This window comes from Ictalurus punctatus, chromosome 10 (genome assembly GCF_001660625.3).
Source record: "Ictalurus punctatus breed USDA103 chromosome 10, Coco_2.0, whole genome shotgun sequence".
Lineage (NCBI taxonomy): Eukaryota > Metazoa > Chordata > Actinopteri > Siluriformes > Ictaluridae > Ictalurus > Ictalurus punctatus.
The window spans coordinates 12,167,978-12,187,500 of NC_030425.2; the positions used below are offsets into that span (position 1 = coordinate 12,167,978).

Below are 19,523 nucleotides of genomic sequence, written 5' to 3' on the forward strand. Positions count from 1 at the left end.
GCAGCTTAATGTGTTACTGAGAAACTGCTAATCCCTCGATTCTGAAGATCTTTTCCAGAATAGAAAAAATGTCTGAAAACATTCACAATGATTTTATTTTTCCAATATCAAGGTGTACTGGAGTTGGTAAGAAAGTAATAACATAGCAGATTACTTCACAACATAAATACAGGAAAACGCATGGAACTAGGAAGGAACCGCAAAAAGGAAATAAAAACAGGGGGGATTTAAGTGGCAAAATAAACACCTTACCTCTACTTTTGCACTTTCTTTTCTATTTAATGATAGAAAATAGGAGGATGATGTTGAATATTAATAAACTAGATGGTTATACTGTGAATCATTATCAATACTAGTCATAAAAGAAAAGTGAGAAAACCACCAAGCTTTTGCTACTTTAACTAAAGTTGTGGTTTTCTCCATATACAAATCACTGCTCTAACGCACTTCTAGCAAAAGTCCACCCTGAATGATGTGAATGTATTTTCATCTTTCTAAATAATGTGATCTTCAGAGGTGATCAATATTTAGTTTTTAGTCTAACTTCCATCATCAACACATTGGTTAACTGAAAGAGATTGATGCAGCGGTGCTTTAGTCATTTAGTCTATCCAGCTCTCTCATTTCATCAGTACACTTTGCTCAAACAGATCAGCTTCCAAAGCTTGAACTTTCATGCTAATACCACCATCAACACCATGGTGCTCAACAGTTTGTAAATAGCGTTATCCCTTATGATTGACATTGCTGGAAAAAATTTTTTTGTCATATTTGACGCCATTGTAACAATATTACAAATGTCCCCCTAAAATGTCAACACAACGAGAATACATCAACTAACAAATTAGTACCAGAATCTCTGGACACATCTGATTGTGGCTGTTCTTACAACTTCTTGATGTCACATGAATAGAAAATGCAAAGCTTAAGCATTTAACTTAAAATGTTATCAGTGTGCCTTCTCTGAATAAAACAAAAAATAATGTCTTTATTAATAAGTCAAACGTAAAACAGAATTTCACCCTGAAACACATAAAATATGTTGATGTTAAAATATCTGTGATGTGTTTAGTGACTCTGGTGCCAATTTGTTGGTTGGTGGTGCTGGCAAGATGAGCACCTTGGCATAAGGTATAAATATGTTCTGCAAACTGGAACGCAATCGTTTTTTAAAAATATATATATTCTCATAACTGTTAATGTGTATGTCATGTTAAATATTAACTAAGTTAAATAGTAGATTTTCCAACAAAATTGTATCAATTTTATTTCTGTCACTACCTCATCATGTCTAAAGTACTCTCTGCAGACCATTGATGGCTATTATATATAAATAAATCTAAATAAATTATTCCATGTTCCTAAAGACAACAAAAACTTAAAAGAATACAAATCGTTCAGAAGTGGGAATTTATTGGTACACCACCGTCACACAGCAAAAGAAAACTACAGCAGCCTACGTCTATCATAACTCTGCTGGGTAAACCTCTCAGTTAAAGGGAATGTAAATAGCAAATTACTGGTCATTCTCATTTATTCTTGAAACATTATATTACATCATACAGTCAGAAAAGACATAGTTGAAGGAGGCAGTACCTTCAAATGAAGAGCACTGAGAGTACATTGAGTGATGCAAGCAAAATCCAGCAAGATTTTCGCTACAGTTGATCAGGGAAGATGGTGTTGGGGATGGGGTGTGGTGTCAGGACGTGAGCTGCTTTTATGAGCTGGTTACACCCTACCTCAATGTCTTTAACATCAACAAAACCTGGCCTTCTAATAAGAGATAATTTAACACAAAACTTAAGATTTAAAACCATTCCAAGATTTTTTTTTCTAAATTGTATGTTCTCTTAACAGATAAAAATACGTTGTACAATCCGAAGTGTAGTATGATGAAGCCAACTTACACTTAATATACTGTATATATTTATATATAAAAGAAAACTAGGAACTGCAACAAAAAAAAGGAATGCTAGGGATGGCTTGTATGCATGTCATTAAACAAAAAGAACAAAAATGATCAATTTCTACTCATGCAAGTTTAATTTGAAAAATAAAGAATTACAGTTGCTTCTATGTATGTAGCCTGTGTTCGTATAGATTACACTTTCCATCCAGACGTAGCCACCCAAAGTTACGTACACATGCTCATGATTATGGAAATATGCACACTTTGGGGCGGGGACATGCCTTATTGGTTGGTCATTTATATAAACACGGCCTGTATCTTATTGGCCAGCATTTGCCTTCAACCTAGAAGCTTTTAGCCTTAAACCACTGGCTAGTCAGTCATTAATGCTAAATAGAGCTCTTCAATCAAACAGAACTGTGCAACAAATCTTAATTTTAGGGCTTTGGGAAGAGCAGCCTCCTGTTTCAGCTGGATGTTACAATCGTGTGCTACAGAGTGCTGCACCAGGTTAACAAAACTATGAATTACATTTGAGCAAGTTCCTTGACTAGGCAGTACAATACAATGGGAAAAGGTATATGGGAGGGAAAAATATTGGAAAAGATGCAATTCAGCACAACTGCCAAGTGAACAAAGGAGCAGGAGAACACGGGTACAAGTCTGGCCTTCGTCCAGTTTACAGGAAGTAAAAGTGATGCAGACAGAGGTGAGGTGGAGGGCATATTTCAGAATAATATGCAGCTTACCATAGTGAGAGAGAGAGAGAGAGAGAGAGAGAGAGATACAAGTAACCACTAAGTACAATACTGACTGAAGAAATTATTTCATCTGATACTTTTGGTTTGGTCACTTATTGTTAGAGTTCAAAATCCTTCATTATGTATGTGGAGCCTTCTAAGAGAGACATTTATCTGGTTTCTTGTTATGATCTTAAGCAAGCAGCAAGCAGGAGTAATGACTGTAGTAAATAATTCTCCCATGTGACAGTTATACTGTTCATTAATTGCAAACCTCCACAGTGTCATTTAGTGTGTAATAAACTTGTAAAGCTGCATGCTTTACAATAATGTGGAAAACTCTAACATAAGCATAACAGTGTTGTGTTTGATTTATTCTGTCAGACAGGAGAATAGACATCTGTATCAGTTATCCATTATTTAAAAAAAAAATAATAAAAATAAAAAAAAAAAAAACTCCCCACACACACTGGATCATTAGTTATGTTGGTAACAAGTCCAAGTGAACTGGAATTGAAACATGGTCCTAGAACTAACCATATTTTCAATCAAAAAGGACACTAGGTTACACTTTTGGAACCATGCTTTCAAGCCTTGTGTATTACAGTCACTCGGGTGGGACAGTGATGGTGCTGAACTAAAATTTAGGTTGGTAGCTAGAAGAAAAGGTGGGCGGGGCTTCGGGCATAAAACTAAAAAAAAAAATCAAGTTTCTGCTTTCAGAAAAAGGATTAACAGAGAGAGAAAAGAATAAAACGCACACACACACACACACACACACAAACAGAGACTAAAGAGGAAGACACTAAACTTTAGTTTAATTCGAAGATTAAACAAAGACGCAGAAAGAACACTGAAATGAAAGAATGCAACACAATACAAAAAAAACAAAAAAAAAAACAAAAAAAAAAACAAAAAAAAAAACCTTATCAACCAACATTAAACAACAAATAAATCCAGTTAATAAACTGAGAGTTAGACTATTAAGACAATGAGAGAGCAGAATGGGGTGGCAAGCTTAGTGAGATCGAACACCAGACTGAGGCTGACATACAAGGAAGACTAGGGAAAGAAAGAAAAAAAAAAAGGGAGAGGAATAAAAGAGAAAGATAAATCGAATCAAGAGTTCCAATAAATATAAGGTAGGCAGAGACGAGGGGAAACCAGCCTCAGTGTTTGTGATATGATTCTGAGTGTCAGATTCAGCAAGAGGGCAATGGAGAGGGAAGTCAAGGGCACTGTTGGTCTCTCAGACACAATCAGCATTGCGAGAAGGTCTGCTTTATCTCGTCCAGCACATTCCCCAGCAGTGACGGTTCATCACATTTAGCGTCAATGGAGACGGTCTGGTCAGCCTAGGACCAAGAGAGTCAAAGTTAGACCATGTGTATGGTTATTTCGGAAAATACATTTTATTCTCCTTGTGTTTTCGGCTTTCCACGTGTCTTCACTGTTTGTGTGGAGGGGGAAACCTGTTTTGGAAAAAGTTATCGTCATCATCATCATCATCATCATCATCATCACAGTGTGAACCTGTGCATGTGCACTGCTGTTTTGTGTGTTATGAATGCATTAGGTGTTTATCATGGTTAGTTTGTGCTCTCTAAAAAAGACTTGGTTAACACTTTGTATTCTACTGTAATCTTAAGCAGTAATTCCACCTCATTGTCAGTCCACACATACAGTACGAATCCTCATGCTTGTCTTTTTTTGTTTCAGAACTTTTTTGAGCATGTTGGTGTTTTGTCTGCACTTCACATCCTCTACACTGCTCTTAACATTATTTCTGAGATGTTTGGGGCATCTAGAGCATTTAAGAACATTGCTCAAATATTAAGGCTCATTTACCAGCAAGTTAAACATTCACTTATTTATTCAGCTTCAGTAACTGTTTTGTCCTGCTCAGCATTTGCAAACAAACAAACACACACACACAAAATACACCAAAAATGCAGAACTTAGAACTTACGGTTTTGACCAGCAAACAGACATGGTGACCCTGGATTGACCTGCTATACATGGAGGCACAGGAGTCGATCCTCTCCACAACTGCTCCAAAAAAAAGTATTGGATAGTACATGAGAATTTTGGAAAATCACAAGTTTCATACGAGCTGTCTTTTGCTGGCTGTGGCTCTTTGAGATATTTTCAAATCCAGAAGCATTGAACAAATTCTTCAGTATTTTTAATTATTATCTGTAATCGCTACACTACAGATGTGGTGTATAGAGATTAAACTGAAAACCAGCTTTCCCGAAGCCTACCAGAGAAATGGTGATGGAAGCAGATTCTAGCCAACAGGTGGTGGAAAGGCATGTTGACTCCCTCCAGCTTCAGAGAGCTGCTCTTTAAGTCCCCGGACTCCAACAGCTTGGCGTACGCATCACTGTTTACACAAAGTAGATCCATTCAATTCAATCTGGCCAGGCTAACAAAAAAAAAAAAAACGAGACTCAGTTCTACTCAAAAGTGTTTGCTCACTCCTGACCTGTAGCATGGAGTTGTGATTAGGTATGATGTGCAGGTAAAGTGCAGTTTGAAGTCCAGTTTCTCATGGGTTGAAGAATCTTCTGACTGTGACAGGAAAATACAGTCAGGTGATAGAATTTGGTGAAGGGTGTCATCCTTGTGTAAATGTGCACTGTGTGTGTTGAGATGAGTTTTACCTTTACTATGAAGGTGAGGGTTCCCTTCAGTTTCTGAGGCATGACAATGCTCTGCACTGAGAACACGAAGCGGGCCTCATTTGACACCCCTGCGGAACATCAGAGCAAAAACCACAAAGTATAAAACCTCAGCTTCGGATGTTTTCCATCAGTTCATTTCTGAGGACTACAATTTTACGTTCAAATAACAGCACAACGCGAACTCAATATCTACCAGTAACTAAATCCTTTTGTTCTAATGTTACACCATTTACAGCAGTTCCTGGCTGTGAGTAGCCTATAGAAAGAGAAATAAATCTGTCTATTTCTTGTGTTCATTAAAAGTAAAACAAATAAATAAATAAATAAAAATAAAGTGTTTGATGTTTATGTTATTCGGTAGACCTTGAGCCAACTGAGCTCAGAAATGACTGCTAGAGTGGTCAAGTAGGCCTGTGGAGGGGGTGCAGACCCTTAAATAGTTCAGGTCTCAACCCCAATGTTCAATGCTACTGGACACACTTCCCTTCTCAGACAATGAGCTTTTGCCTGAGACATGGCACTGCAGATTCATATGACATCTTGTTGATGTTTTGGAAGTGTGTACCTCTCCAGATATGCAGATATGATTATGCGCAACTACACTGAAGTATAAGCCAGTCTTTATAAGGTAAGATGGTGGGTAGAACGACAGTGGCAAATTGTATCTCGTTATGAATAAGCATGGCAGATCAATCATGTCTTACGTTTCATTTTTGGTCATACCTGGTGGCAGCTGGAAAGGAACGACGAGCCCATCATGAGGTCCAGCTCCAGCCGGCCGCTGCAGTTTTGAGTTGAGGGAGTCCAGAACGTTGAACTCCATGGACTTCAGGAAACTGTTGCTCTTGTTCTCAAAAATGACAGACACCATGACCTGACTGCCATCTTGCAAATTTCCCTGAATATCGTACACCTGTGAAGAAAGAGCCATAGTGCCCTTTTAGCATGACGAAATGAAGCCCTACGTTCTTCAGCAAGCAGAACACTCACAACTCTGAACAGTTTGCAAAGAACATGCTCAAGTTCCTAAGAGACTGAACTTAAGCCTATTCTAAAAGGAAAAGGGAAATATATTCAAAGAGTACAATTTGCCGTACTATCAGATATGTTGGAACACACTGCTGGATTTAATATGAAGAAAATGCACTTTAGGTTTAAAGCATAATCAAGCACATCAAGTGTCCTAAAGCACCGCACAACAAACCGCTCTTTATTGAAGCTGTATTTTATCTGCCAGTACCTGATCAGCATCCTCCTTCATCTTTAACAGGGAAGGGAGACAGGGAACAGGGCAAGATTTAAACACCAGAATCCCATAACAGAACAGGTTATCTACCGGCTACCATAGCAACATGGTTCACTAATTATTATTAATAAGCAACCATGAACATATCAATTTCTAGTCAGCAAGACTAACTTCATCACATGAACAGGTTCTTAATTGACTTCATTCTACACTATACTAGGAACTGCAGTGTGCATGAATATGCCTTTAAAATCAATGAATCCAAGTCACTAATAAGCTTACCATTTTAATGTACATGTTTTCAGCCAGGAGACAGTAGTTTGACATGGGCTGTAAAGATAAAACATATATACACAGTGTTAACACGTGGAAGTAAAAGAATAAATAGGACAGTTATGCAGCACATACCATATTTTCTTGACAATAAGTTTTTAACCCACTAGCAAACACTATGACTTCTAATGCGACAGTGTGCATTTAAATTAGCGTCAGTCTGATGATAATATACTGTGATTGGTGTTTCTGTGGTATGCGTTCTGCTCTTACATAAACTCAATGGTTATGAAATGCAGAAATGACTAACTTGTAACCAAACTAAAACCTTGTGAATGCTTTTTTTTTTTAATGTTAGGTCTGCTGCTTTTACATAAAATAGAGTGGTGAAGAAACGCAGAAATTAAAACAGTGGAGCGCTAACAATTTCGGCTCCCCTTTCAAAGCTTTATTTTGTTTACACTTTGGTTCACCTTCACTGTTGGCAGTTTAATTAAACCCTTACTTGTTTTTAAAGAAATCATTTTCACAGGCTTTGTTAAAACTACTTAACAAACTCCATGAAGGTAAACAAATGTTCCAACAAATGTCAAAAATTTATCTTGGGCCATTAGCACGTCTTTATACTCGATCGGTATTGGAGCAAGAGAGAGCTCTGACTGCTCCTTGCTAAATCGCACCACTGCACTGTTACCATACTGTGGTGTTCAGGTGTTGGAAAGCGACTGACCGGTAGAGGCTCCTCCTCTTCCACGGTGCCATTTTGTACCGAGTCCCTCCCGTCTCCCTCACTGTGGTGGTGGTGATGGTGATGGCGCTTTTTCTTCTTCTTCTCCTTTTCATCCTTTTCCTTCTCTTTCTTCTGCTTTTTCTTCTTATGTTTAGACATTTTCTGAATGAGAAGCAGAATGAGCAAAATGACTTTCCAGCCCAAGCTCGCTATATTTACCATTTTATCGTCCTTAATCGCAGATTGTACAACATCATGTACAGTTAGCTTATGACCTACCACCTCTTCGGGTTCTTCATCTTTGGGCTCGTCCGATTCAGAATCTGGGGCTGCAGCTACGCTCGTCTCAGGAGCTGGGGCCGATGGTGGAACCGTTGCCTCCTGAAAACACTGTTTACATTAGCATAGGTGACAAGAGCAGTGAGTTTTGGATCACAAACTAATACACATCTACGTGTATGACAGAGAACATGCATATTAAACAAGTCTGCTCTTGCATCAGTGTTCCTGCCTAAATGATTCAGTACTGTTCAGGTGCAATGATGCTGAAAAAATGCTGCAAACGACTCTGAGAAAAGGGAGAAAGAACTTAAAATAGTAAGGAATAAAATGTCCTATGATATTGTCTCATAAAAAAATTTAAAACACTGGAATACAAGTTATATCTGTTACCAGCAGGATCAACACCTGCTTGTGAGAGATTGGATTAAGCAGAATTGTCAGCAACATTCCTCTAGGTATCGTGACTGCAAAAATATGGTTTACAGCAAAGCAAGACACAAGACAATGTTAAAGAAAGCTGGTCAGACACACAGACACAAACACACAAGTAATAACCTCAGAGCAAGCCCAGAAATGAATAACCACGATCCCTGTGAATAAGTGTTCAGGGACCTCAGACAGAGTAAGACTGTGGCACACTGACAAGAAGAGAGGATGAAAATACAGGCTTTTGTTAGGAGAAACAAAAATAGACACCACCATGTGAAAGAAAGGAGGGAGGGTGAAATCGGACCTTGGCAGGTGGGGGAACAGCAGCACTAGAGAGCCAGAAATCCAAATCGGAGGCCTAGAACAAAAAGGGCAAGGTAGAGAATAAGTTATATTAAAAAATAAATAAAACAATAAAAAAAAAAAACAAACAGCTGTCAATGCACCTTAAACTAAATCAATTTGGACTTAGGGAAATATTACACACACACACACACACACACACACACACACACACACAAATATTTGTGATGTGCTTGGTGGTTTTGATGCCAAATTGTTAGAACAGCATTGTGAAAAGTATTTGCCCCCATCCTGATTTCTTCTGTTTTGTGTACATCTCATACTAAATAGTTTTAGATCTTCAAACAAAATACAATATAAAACAAAGGTAACCTGAGTAAACACACAATACACTTTTTATTTTGTAATTTTTTTATTGAAGCCAAAATAAATAAATTCTCCGACACAAATCACCAACAGGAAAAACTAATTGTCCCCTTAAACTTGAAATCTGGTTGTAATAACCGCAATAATCAGCAATAACTACAACCAAACACTTCCAATAAATGGAGATCAGTCTTTCAATTATTTCTAGGACTAGGATTTACTCCTACACTTTGGATCATTGGCTTGCTGCATAATCCAGTTGCGCTTGAGTTTCAACTTAGGACTGAAGACCGGACATTTTGCTTTAGTATTTTCTGGTAGAGAGCAGAATTCATTTTTCCCTAATTTATTGCAAGTTGACCAGAACCCTGAAGCAGAAAAGCATCCCCACACCATCACACTTCCACCACCATGCTTGACCATAACTAATGTTCTTCTGTGTCTTTGATTTACGGCAGATGTAACAGGACTTCTGTCTTCCAAACAGTTCCACTTTTGACTCATCAATCCACAGAACATTCTCCCAAAAGTTTTGAGGATCATCATTTAGGTGTGTTTTGGCAAAATTCAGATGCGCCTTAAATGTTCATCTGGGTAAGCAGTGGTTTATGCCTTGCCACTCTTACATGGATGCCATATTTGCCCTGTGTCTTTCTGATAGTGGAGTCATGACCAGTGACCTTTATTGATGCAAGAGAGGTCTGTAGGTCCTTTGATGTTGCCCTTGGCTCTTTTGTGACTTCCTGGATGAGACGTTGCTGTGCTCTTGGAGGAATTTTGGAAGGTCGACACTTCTGAGAAGGTTTACTACTGTGCCGTTTTTCCATTTGGAGATAATGGCTCTCACTGTGGTTCTTTGGAGTCCCAGAGCCTTTGAAATAGCTTTGTAACCCTTCCCAGACCGATGTATTTCAATCACCTTCTTCCTCATCATTTATGGAATTTCTTTCAACTTTGGCATAGTGTGTTACTGGGTAAGACCTTTTAACTTCACGCTGTTGAAAAAGTTCTATTTAAGTGTTGATTTGATTGAACAGGGTTTGCAGTAATCAGGCCTGGTTGTGTCTAGTCCAGCTGAACCCTATTATGAATGCAGTTTCATTGATTTGGGGAATTAATAACTACGGGGGAAAGTACATTTTCACACAGGCCCAGTTGGTATTGGATAACTTTTTTTTCAGTAAAAAACATTATAATCTGAAAAGTGTATTTTGTGTTTAGTCAGGTTGCCTTTGTTTTATCTTAGATTTTATTTCCATTTCTTAAACTATTTAATTTGAGACATACACAAAAACAGAAGAACTCAGGATGGGGCAAATACTTTCTGACAGCACTGTATATGCTGTGTTCTTGTTATTCCTTACACTGTTAGTGGTTGCGTGCTGCTCTGATGTCACAGGAGTACAGTGCTGTCACAGGAGCACAGTTACAAATTACAAAAGGATGATAGGAGAAGAATTCTCAACGATCTTAAGCATAAGGGATAATGATCAAATTTCACTGTTAGGTACTATAAACAAAAGAGCAAGAACTTCCTTTCGCACAATTTTTCACTGACATTCAACAGCACATTAATGAGTTATCCAACAGAGAAGCATGGGAGATAAATGCCAGACTCCAGAATGCAAGGCGCAGAAATGCACTGTAGAAAACCATCAGCCAAAATGAATATAGACCAATATTAGCAAACAAAATTTAAAGCATATATAGTTAAACTCAGAACGTCATTGAAGATCGTTTGACATTCAGGGTGGATTTTTCCTTTAAATGCAAAAAAATTTAACATTTTCTGAGAGGCCTAATGCATGAGAACCTATGCAGCATCAACAACCTACTATTGTGCTTAACATAAACCTATAACCATGGCAAATTCAACAGAACATAGAGATTACAGGCAGGCAATACAAAGCAATCACAATACATTAAAATGTTCTTAACTTCTAATAATCTCAGATTGGTTAATACACATGAAGGGATCGATTGATTTTGGCACTTGAAATACTACCAAACATAAACAGAAGAACAGAACCTTGTTTATTAAAATTATATGTATGTTGACAAAATTATTTCCTAAAAGTTCTTATGAACAAATTATAATAAATAAATAAATAAATAAATAAATAAATAAATAAATACCCCACAACCATTCATACACATGAAAAATGCTCCTAAATTATTACTGGCTGTGGTTTCTTATCCCACTATTGGTGGGAAACCCATTTATAGTGTTAATTTATGTTATAATTGCCCAAAAGGGCATTAGATCTTGGTAGCTGATGTATTACACATTCTTCTGATGTGATTATTGTAAAACGTGTCAAACTTTAAACTCTGCAATGCGGAGGTCTTTTTCCATGGAACACTTCTTCTAAACCTAAACATAAAAGAATCCTGAACTGCTGTAAAGTCACACCTCGGTAGATGTGGAGGTCGGTGGGGCCGCCACCACGCTGGTCTCTTCTGATTGCTCTGGATTTTCTGAGTGAGGCTCTACCGGCTCTTCCTCCACATCATTTTTGTGTTTCTTCTTCTTTTTCTTCTTCTCTTCTTCTTTGCTCTTCTGCAACAACAAAACATAGGACAGACAGGCTTAGGGATATCCTCATCAATTGTGAATATACAGTGCCCTCCACTAATATTGCCACCTTGGTAAATATGAGCAAAGAAGGTTGTGAAAAATTGTCTTTATTGTTTAACCTTTTGATATTTGAAAAAAAAAAACTGACTTGTGAAAATAAATTCACAAAAATACTCTTCTCTCATGGATATCAAACAATTGCAAACACAGGTTCATACAAATTATATACATCCTTGTTAAATATAGGTGTGCAGCAATTACTGGCACCCCTATGAATTCATATGAGAAAAATATTTTACATATATTCCCATTGATATTTTTGAAAAGTTTATGATAGTTAAACATGCTTTCACAATCCATTTTTGTGACAAGTGACTCATACAACTCCCTGTGAATTAGCAGTAACTATAGAAACAACAACATATTAGGATGAGTGCATCCATATAAACCTGTGATTTGCCTTACAGCTGGCACTACTGTCAGAGCTGCTTTTATAGAAAATTAAATACCTTCTGACCAAGCAGAATCAAAAAAATCAACAGTGCTGTGTATAAAAGATCTATTAACTCAACAGCCTTTTCTACATAGCCATGGTTTTCTCCTTACTCTCAGTAAAATTGAATCAAACATACCTTCCTATCCTTATCCTTGTCCTTCTTCTTCTCTTTCTTCTCCTTGCTGCTCCTCTTCTTAGGCTCCAGTCGGACACTCTCTCGGTCTTCATCTGTCCCAGGGCTCTTAACAGCATCAGGGCGATGTGTCCTCACCGGCAGCTTCTCACTGTCTGCCAGGGGCCTAGAAGGACACACACACACACACACACACACACACACACACACACACAGAAACGCTATTCTCAGTGATCCACATTCTGTGCGAGTGGCTCATGTATGGTCCTAGACTTTTTAGGCCAAGTGCAGCAGGAAGCAGTATTCTACACCTCAGTGCTAAGAGGAAGCCGAATAAATAAAGAATGAAATCGAAGGGGTCAGCCTTGATGAACACAAACTGGCGAGAGTGTTGAGCAATCTTAACTAAGCAGTCATTCAGCGTGAATATTGGTGCAATAATGTGTTGCCTTAGAAATATTTCAAATTACAGTCAGGAGAGCAGGGAACTGCAGTCACTCATATTGAAGCAGCTATAAACAAACAGTCATTCCCTCAATAGATGAAAATCTCTCCATGAAATCACAGCAACTAATTTACCAGCACAGATGATCAAACTGAATGAGTGCTTTACTATCAGCAACACAGAGATGTCCCCAGGTCAACTACTACTGCCAAATACCTACAACGCTTCATTTAGAAAAGAAGGAAAGAACCAGGGATTGGTAATCAGACTGGCTTATGGACCTAGCACTCACCTGCAGTTAGCACCAGAAAGCAGACTGGCAGGAAGACAGATGTGTGTGCACAAGAGACAGAAACAAAAGAGGCAGATCAAAGTGTGTGGGTGTGTGTGTGTGTGAGGAGAGTGAACTGGCTAAGGGCCTCCTTTACTGGTGCCCTCGACTGCATGACTGAGACTTCATATCAACAGATGCACTAAGGAATGATTTAAAGAAAGAAAAGGTAACAAAGTGCTTAGAGAATAATGATGGAGTTTACATGCCAGGTTTTAGCATGAAGTGTGTGTGAAAGTGGACTAGTTGAACCATACAGACAGCACATACTTGTCTAAATCAATGTCCAGGGCTTTGTGTGGATCATTGGGGTCTTTGTCATCATCATCACTTGGTAAGGCATTCTGCACAAAGATCAGAACAAATATTAAAACTCAAATGCAGGATTCTACCCTTTTGAATCACTACAGTCTCAGTGTAGTTTACCGTCTGCATTACCTCTGGCATCTCCTCGGTGACTATGTCCACATGGTGAGCAGGTGTGATATCTTCCTCACTCTCAGGGCCCGAGTCAGCTCTCTTCCCCTTCCCGCGCTTCTCTTTCTTCTTCTTTTTCTCTTTCTTCTTCTTGTCTGCTTTCTCCTTCTGCCGACGCTCCTCCTCCAGCTTCAGGTACTGGTCAGACATGGGCATCCCTGGGAAAGGGGCAAAAGTATGACAGTGGAAAATTATAAGTGACAATAAGGAGAGAGGTCATCAAATGTATAGCCAGTACTTTCGATTTCCTAAAGTATTGCTTTCAGATCTACAGTATAAACCACAATAAAGAAAAAGACCAACAAAAAACTGACAATTTGATGACTGAAGCAGTTAGCGCAACAATATAGCCATCTCCTGAAAGTGACACGCTAACTCAGTGAAATAAAAACAGAAATTAATGTACTACTTATGAAAACAAAAATATACCATTGAAAAAGGAAAGGAATATTTAGTAGTGATATTCAGTGACGTCCAGCTGAGTGATCTTGAAAAAGGTAGTCTCACTTTATTATCCAAGATACCATTAAACATTTAAAAATGAATATTTTTATTTGCATTATTTAATATAAAAAAAATGCATAATTTTTTAGACCTTTTCAATACGAGACAAATGTATATTCACACGCAGGTTTACCTGGGACTTTTAGTGGCACACTGAGATCAATCTGTACCACAGGAATATGCTCTACACCTGGTGTGTCCTGATACACCTGCATCAACATACAACAAGCACTAAAGGCATGAAGGCATTTTATCATATTATACAATACATTCAATCTTTCTGTTTCTTTAATCAGCTGTACCTTCTGAGTGGATGGGGAGGACTTAATGTAGAAGGGGTTGTTGGCTTGTTCCTGCTTCCTGACTTCCCTTCTCTGTTTGGGTTGAAAGAGGCAGAAGGAGAATTAGCACAAAATACAGTAATAGTAATAATAATAATAATAATAATAATAATAATAATAATACCACCTTAGATTTATATAGCACTTTTATAGACACTTAAAGCACTTTACATAGTATTGGGGGGGATCACCTCAAAAACCACTATCATGTAGCATCTACCTGGATGATGCGACGGCAGCCATAGAGCGCTGTCATGGAGGGGAGAGAGAGCTGTAGTCAATTATTAGGGGGCCATGATAGATAAGGGCCAATGGGGGAATTTCACCAGGATACTGGGGTTTGCGTTAAAAGCAGGCATGTTAGTCATTAGCGGATCAGACAGAGCTACAGAACAAAAATAACATGTTGCTAAAATATAGCTACACATTGTCACTGTAGAACATTCATCTTCTGCTTTTCCTGGAGGGGGATGTGGTGGTGGCAACAGGTTGAGAAAGTCAGTCAAGACTTCTCCAGACACCAAATATATTGAAGAGCACCTCCAGCTCATTTTATGGAAAACTTTTACAAAACCATGACTGTAAACTCCCTCTCGTGTTTTGAACATTACTGACTTCAAATAAAAGCAAGGTTTTATTATAGTATTTATGTACCAAATGCTTGGGGGCTGGCCTTATACATTGGACTGTCTGATTATTATAATTATGCATTATATACGTTCATAAAACGTTTATTAGCTCGGTGTGCGTGAAGCAGCTTTCAGACTTCCAGATTAATAAATTAGCTTGAGATTTTTTTTTTTATTATTAAACCCAGAATGTGCCAGTTGAACGCTTCAATAATCTTTTAATTCCACTAGTACTGCACTCCATCGCCTCACATTTACACACATGCAGAGTGAAAATGAAGACAGAGAGAGAACAGAGGCTTTGTTATGCAGAACAGCCAAAGAATTGCTACTGTCTTGTCAAGGGCACAAACACAGCATGATTTATAAAGTCGTAACAGCTGTTGGGAGTAAACGGACAAGTTAATTTTTTGTCAAGTACTTAAGCTGTGAAAATAATCAAAATACACAGCTCTATTCTATTCTACTGTTGGCAGATGGAGATACACACACACACACACACACACACACACACACACACACACACACACACACACAGGTTTGAAATCCATAATTTTTGTTTTTATACCCAGATTTCTGTGGTGATCCCTTCTGCCCCTAAGTCATGATTAAAGACTGCATTCATTTCTCAAAAACAACTACAAAAAAAAGAAAAAAGAAACACCCAAGATATACTGTTTTGGTCTTATGAGCGATTAGCCTAGAGTGCAGGTATACACACCCTTGCCAGTTCTTTCTCGTCCACTTCAGTGTGGCGAGGTCGAGAGTGCTTGGACTCCTCTTTAGCAAACAAAGCCTTGGGCTTCTCATCCTCAGACTCGCTCTCAGATGGAGGTTCATTGATCCAGGCATCCAGGTCCAGTCTGCAAAACCAAACATCGCACTGTGAATGAGTGCATGGCACTCACTATAGTGGCCTGTGCATAAGTAGTTTCACTTATGGGTGGATAAAGGAAAAAAGACAAACATGGGTATATTCATGTACCCTCCTATCATATTACTAAAGAAGGCAAGAACTTCTCTCTGCCCATATGATTATTGATTTAGTACTTCCAACACATTCCATTCTCTCAAACAAATTAACAAATTGATATTTTATTACAGAATTTGGGTGAAAAGTCAGTGTATGTGTGGCCCCTCCTTAGGAAACTCACCCATCAGGCACAGGCACTTTCTTCTGAGCTTTAGGAGCCACAGGGTTAAGCTCTCCTGCAAAAAGTGCAGATACTTCCTCGGCTACTTCCACATCCTTCTGCTGCAGCTTCTGAATGTATTTCACCAGCTGTAGAATGCATGATGCCTGGAACAAAACCAAGAAATCAAATGATGGATTTATTTTTTTTTTGTGGCAAAAAAATAATAAATCAAAAGATAACAGTTTAGTAATATATTGTAAGTCACAACAGAGTAAAAGAAGTAACAATTATGATTTCTATTGTGTAGAGCAGGGGTGTCCAATCTTATCTGGAAAGGACCGGTGTGGGTGCAGGTTTTCATTCCAACCAAGCAGAAGCCACACCCGAGTCTATTGAAAGCCAAGATCAACTGATTAAACAGGTGGAATCAGGTGTGGCTCCTGCTTGGATGGAATGAAAACCTGCACCCACACCAGCCCTTTCCGGTTAAGATAAGGCACCCCTGGTGTAGGGGGGGGAATAAAATAAAATAATAGTAATAATAATAATAATAATAATAATAATAATAATAATAATAATAATAATATACATGAGTTCAGGCCTCACCCTCTCCTGCACTTCCAGGTTAGCACTCTGGACGAACACAGGGAGTCTCTCTATGAGCAGTTGGCCAGCCTCCTGGGCAACCTGGGTGTCTTCTGTCCCCTCATGTTTCTGCAGCAATGTTGAAAACAGCTTCGCAGCATTCTGCACATAGACAGCCTGGATGTGGCCTGGCAGAGTTGCCACTTTGGGCCGTAACATGGCCTCCAGTGTCTGCATGGGGTCTTCCAGGTGCCTAAATACAAAACATAAAAGCATTACAAATGGCAACCTTAAAATTTCCCAGCCTGACTATTTTATGAGCAAAGTTTAAGAGTTTGCTGATAAAAGACCCACATAAGAAAATTCTAATTTGCATTGTTCAACTTATTTGAAGCATAAACTAATCAACATTACAGCCATAATACCTGCAGCCCTAAAATATTTTAAATTTTAACCACCACTCTCCAACCAGTTCACAATCTGACATACTCAGAGAATTCCCCGCAGATCCATGCAGAAGCATAGAGGACTTCGCAGATGCCATTACGCTGTGTGTTGCCTGTCAGCAGATGTGCGTTATCCAACAGCATTGCCATCTGAGCCACAGCAAACGCTCTGATGGCCTTCACACGGATGGCCACATCCAGCATCTGAGAGGCAATGAGATGACCATGACGAGTGCCCTCAAGCCGTGTTAGCTCCACCAGAATGCTAATGTACCTGAGAACATACACAAGTAGAAAGACAATGAGCCAATTAAGTTACAAATGCTTAAATAAATCTCTCAGATCAGTAGCCTGAAAGGACTCAAATCCATTTTTCAAGGGGAGAGTGCAGTACACGACAGCTATTACTGTGAATCCAAAACTGTATGTACTCTGGTTGAGCACCTGTGTGTACACAACAACACAACAGTACCCATTAGAGTAGGAGGGGGAGCCTGTGGGCTGGTAAGCTGGTTAACAATATCGTTAACAGTAAACAGCAGGAGCAACGCCTAAATTATTTTACTGGTTTACTTTTTCAACAGGCATTTAGTTTCATGTAAAGAGACGTGAATAAGAAACCTCCAAGCTGTTTATAGTATGAATGTTATCAATTCAATTCAAGAACACTTAACAACTGACACTGTCGCAAACTGGCTTTACAGAAATCCGGATATAAAGTTTGAATTTACATTCATCCCTAACGAGCAAGCTAGAGGTGATGCGGCAAGGAAAAACTCCCTGAGGCAGAAAGAAGAAACAAAAAGAAATCTTTAGAGGAACCAGACTCAAAAGGAAACCCGTCCTCTTCAGAGTGACACCGGATAATGCGATTATAAATCATTTCCCTTCTATAACTGTATAATATAGAGTCAAGCAGTGCTACGTGCATTAAAAGGAACTTGAGTATGAGCATCATTTGAGTTTTAGTTTCTTGTATCCAACTGAAGTTATCGAGTGAGCTATGCCATACAGTCAGGCAGAACAATGTGTCCCAACCCACTTTTTTTTTTTCCTAGGATGACAATTAGTATGTCAATAAATGATGCAACTATATGGAATGTGGTAGTTCGAATACAGCAAGTAACAAAATCGCAAGCTGTATTTCTCAGTCTTGTGGAAAAGTGAAATATTTAGTGAACAGGGTGTCATCTGATCAACCTTCCATGGCTCTGTTGTGTTGTGCGCTGCGTCCTTACCACTCAAAGTTAGTGATGTATTGGTAATTGCTCTGGCTGCAAATGTCGATTATCTTGGTTAGCAGCTCATCCCTATACGTGGTGCCTTCAGCCTTATCTACATGCAGCATCAGCTTCTTTACAATCTCCATCAGGTTCTTCTTAGAGACCTACAAACATGGGACATATTGTACTGCACTGCTTAAAACACAGACGGTCGTTCATGCTCTTCAGACCTTAAAACAGACCAGCTACTTGTAAAGGGCAGTGGTTTGCCAAGAAGTGTGTTTTGCGTGGATTTCCCAAAGTATCAGGGAGACCCTTCATACCCACAGACAATGAAACCGGTACTTTACGCTAGACATATGATTAGTAATCAGGGACTAATTCATGTAAAAGCTCAAGTTTATGTATTTCGACACTTTCTGACTATGTTAGGTGTGTATCTTTAGTTGGCTAAAGAGACAAAAGGTACATTTTATCTGCTAACCTGCCTAAATTTGAAATCAATGACATTAAAACCAACGAGAAACACAAATAAAGAGGCATAAACAGGATGCCACACCATGCCGTAGAGAAGATCCAGAGCCCTCAGTCGGATGGACTCGTCCTTGTCATCCAGACACTGCAGGATCAGGTCCTTGTGCGACTGCACAGACTTCGGGTGCGTCTTAAGGATCTTGGACATAGCCAGCAGACCCAAGTATTTCACTGCAACAGAAAGCACACTCAGCACAGAATAAGAGAGTCCATGCAAGAGACTAGCTTTACACTTATCTACCTAGGACTTGCTCTTCTACATGTTTATCTCTATATTAAATTAGTCATTGCCTTTCTGCAGTAAAGGAATGCAAATATATCAGTAGAAACAGTGTTACATTTGTAGACACTATAGAACTAGAAGGTTTCAAAATTTTTATTTTTTTTTAAATGTGCAGACGCTATAAAAAGTCTACATTGCTAGACCACTTTTAAACTCAAATAGGGACACAAACATAAGAAGATGAAAAGACACAGGACAACATATACACACACACACACACACACACACACACACACAACACAGACATACGAGGACTTGAGGTTTTGTATGATTTTGTGAGCACAGTGGTGTTACAAATGTTTGATCACTGGCTAATGAGGAGTCATCGTGCAGATCAAGGCTTCATGCAGTTGGATTCCTTAAGCGAGTAGTCTCAATAATGTGTACGCCATGTGACCCTGGAATATGGTTTGA

At 38.8% G+C, this 19,523-nt stretch overlaps 1 protein-coding gene across 7 annotated transcripts in view; it reads right to left on the reverse strand.

Annotated features, from left to right (window-relative positions):
* Window positions 1-1,396: 1,396 nt before the first annotated feature.
* ap3d1 (adaptor related protein complex 3 subunit delta 1) overlaps window positions 1,397-19,523 on the reverse strand; it is a 35,599-nt gene continuing 17,472 nt past the window's right edge. Inside the window, exons 12-33 of one of the 7 annotated variants that reach the window (XM_017477895.3) lie at window positions 18,852-18,997; window positions 18,308-18,456; window positions 17,113-17,343; window positions 16,645-16,876; window positions 16,057-16,202; window positions 15,624-15,765; window positions 14,235-14,306; window positions 14,066-14,141; window positions 13,390-13,586; window positions 13,222-13,295; window positions 12,179-12,341; window positions 11,382-11,528; window positions 8,604-8,657; window positions 7,871-7,969; window positions 7,589-7,750; window positions 6,868-6,915; window positions 6,063-6,252; window positions 5,319-5,407; window positions 5,141-5,226; window positions 4,917-5,038; window positions 4,622-4,701; window positions 1,397-4,007 (exon numbers count right to left, since the gene is read on the reverse strand). In XM_017477895.3, coding sequence (XP_017333384.1) covers window positions 3,912-4,007; window positions 4,622-4,701; window positions 4,917-5,038; window positions 5,141-5,226; window positions 5,319-5,407; window positions 6,063-6,252; window positions 6,868-6,915; window positions 7,589-7,750; window positions 7,871-7,969; window positions 8,604-8,657; window positions 11,382-11,528; window positions 12,179-12,341; window positions 13,222-13,295; window positions 13,390-13,586; window positions 14,066-14,141; window positions 14,235-14,306; window positions 15,624-15,765; window positions 16,057-16,202; window positions 16,645-16,876; window positions 17,113-17,343; window positions 18,308-18,456; window positions 18,852-18,997 — 2,801 coding nt within the window. In that variant the 3' untranslated portion in view covers window positions 1,397-3,911. Of the gene's footprint in view, window positions 4,008-4,621; window positions 4,702-4,916; window positions 5,081-5,140; window positions 5,227-5,318; window positions 5,408-6,062; window positions 6,253-6,867; window positions 6,916-7,588; window positions 7,751-7,867; window positions 7,979-8,603; window positions 8,658-11,381; window positions 11,529-12,178; window positions 12,342-13,221; window positions 13,296-13,389; window positions 13,587-14,065; window positions 14,142-14,234; window positions 14,307-15,623; window positions 15,766-16,056; window positions 16,203-16,644; window positions 16,877-17,112; window positions 17,344-18,307; window positions 18,457-18,851; window positions 18,998-19,523 lie in introns of those variants that run through there. The other 6 variants (XM_047158115.2, XM_047158114.2, XM_017477894.3 and 3 more) reach the window with 6 other exon arrangements.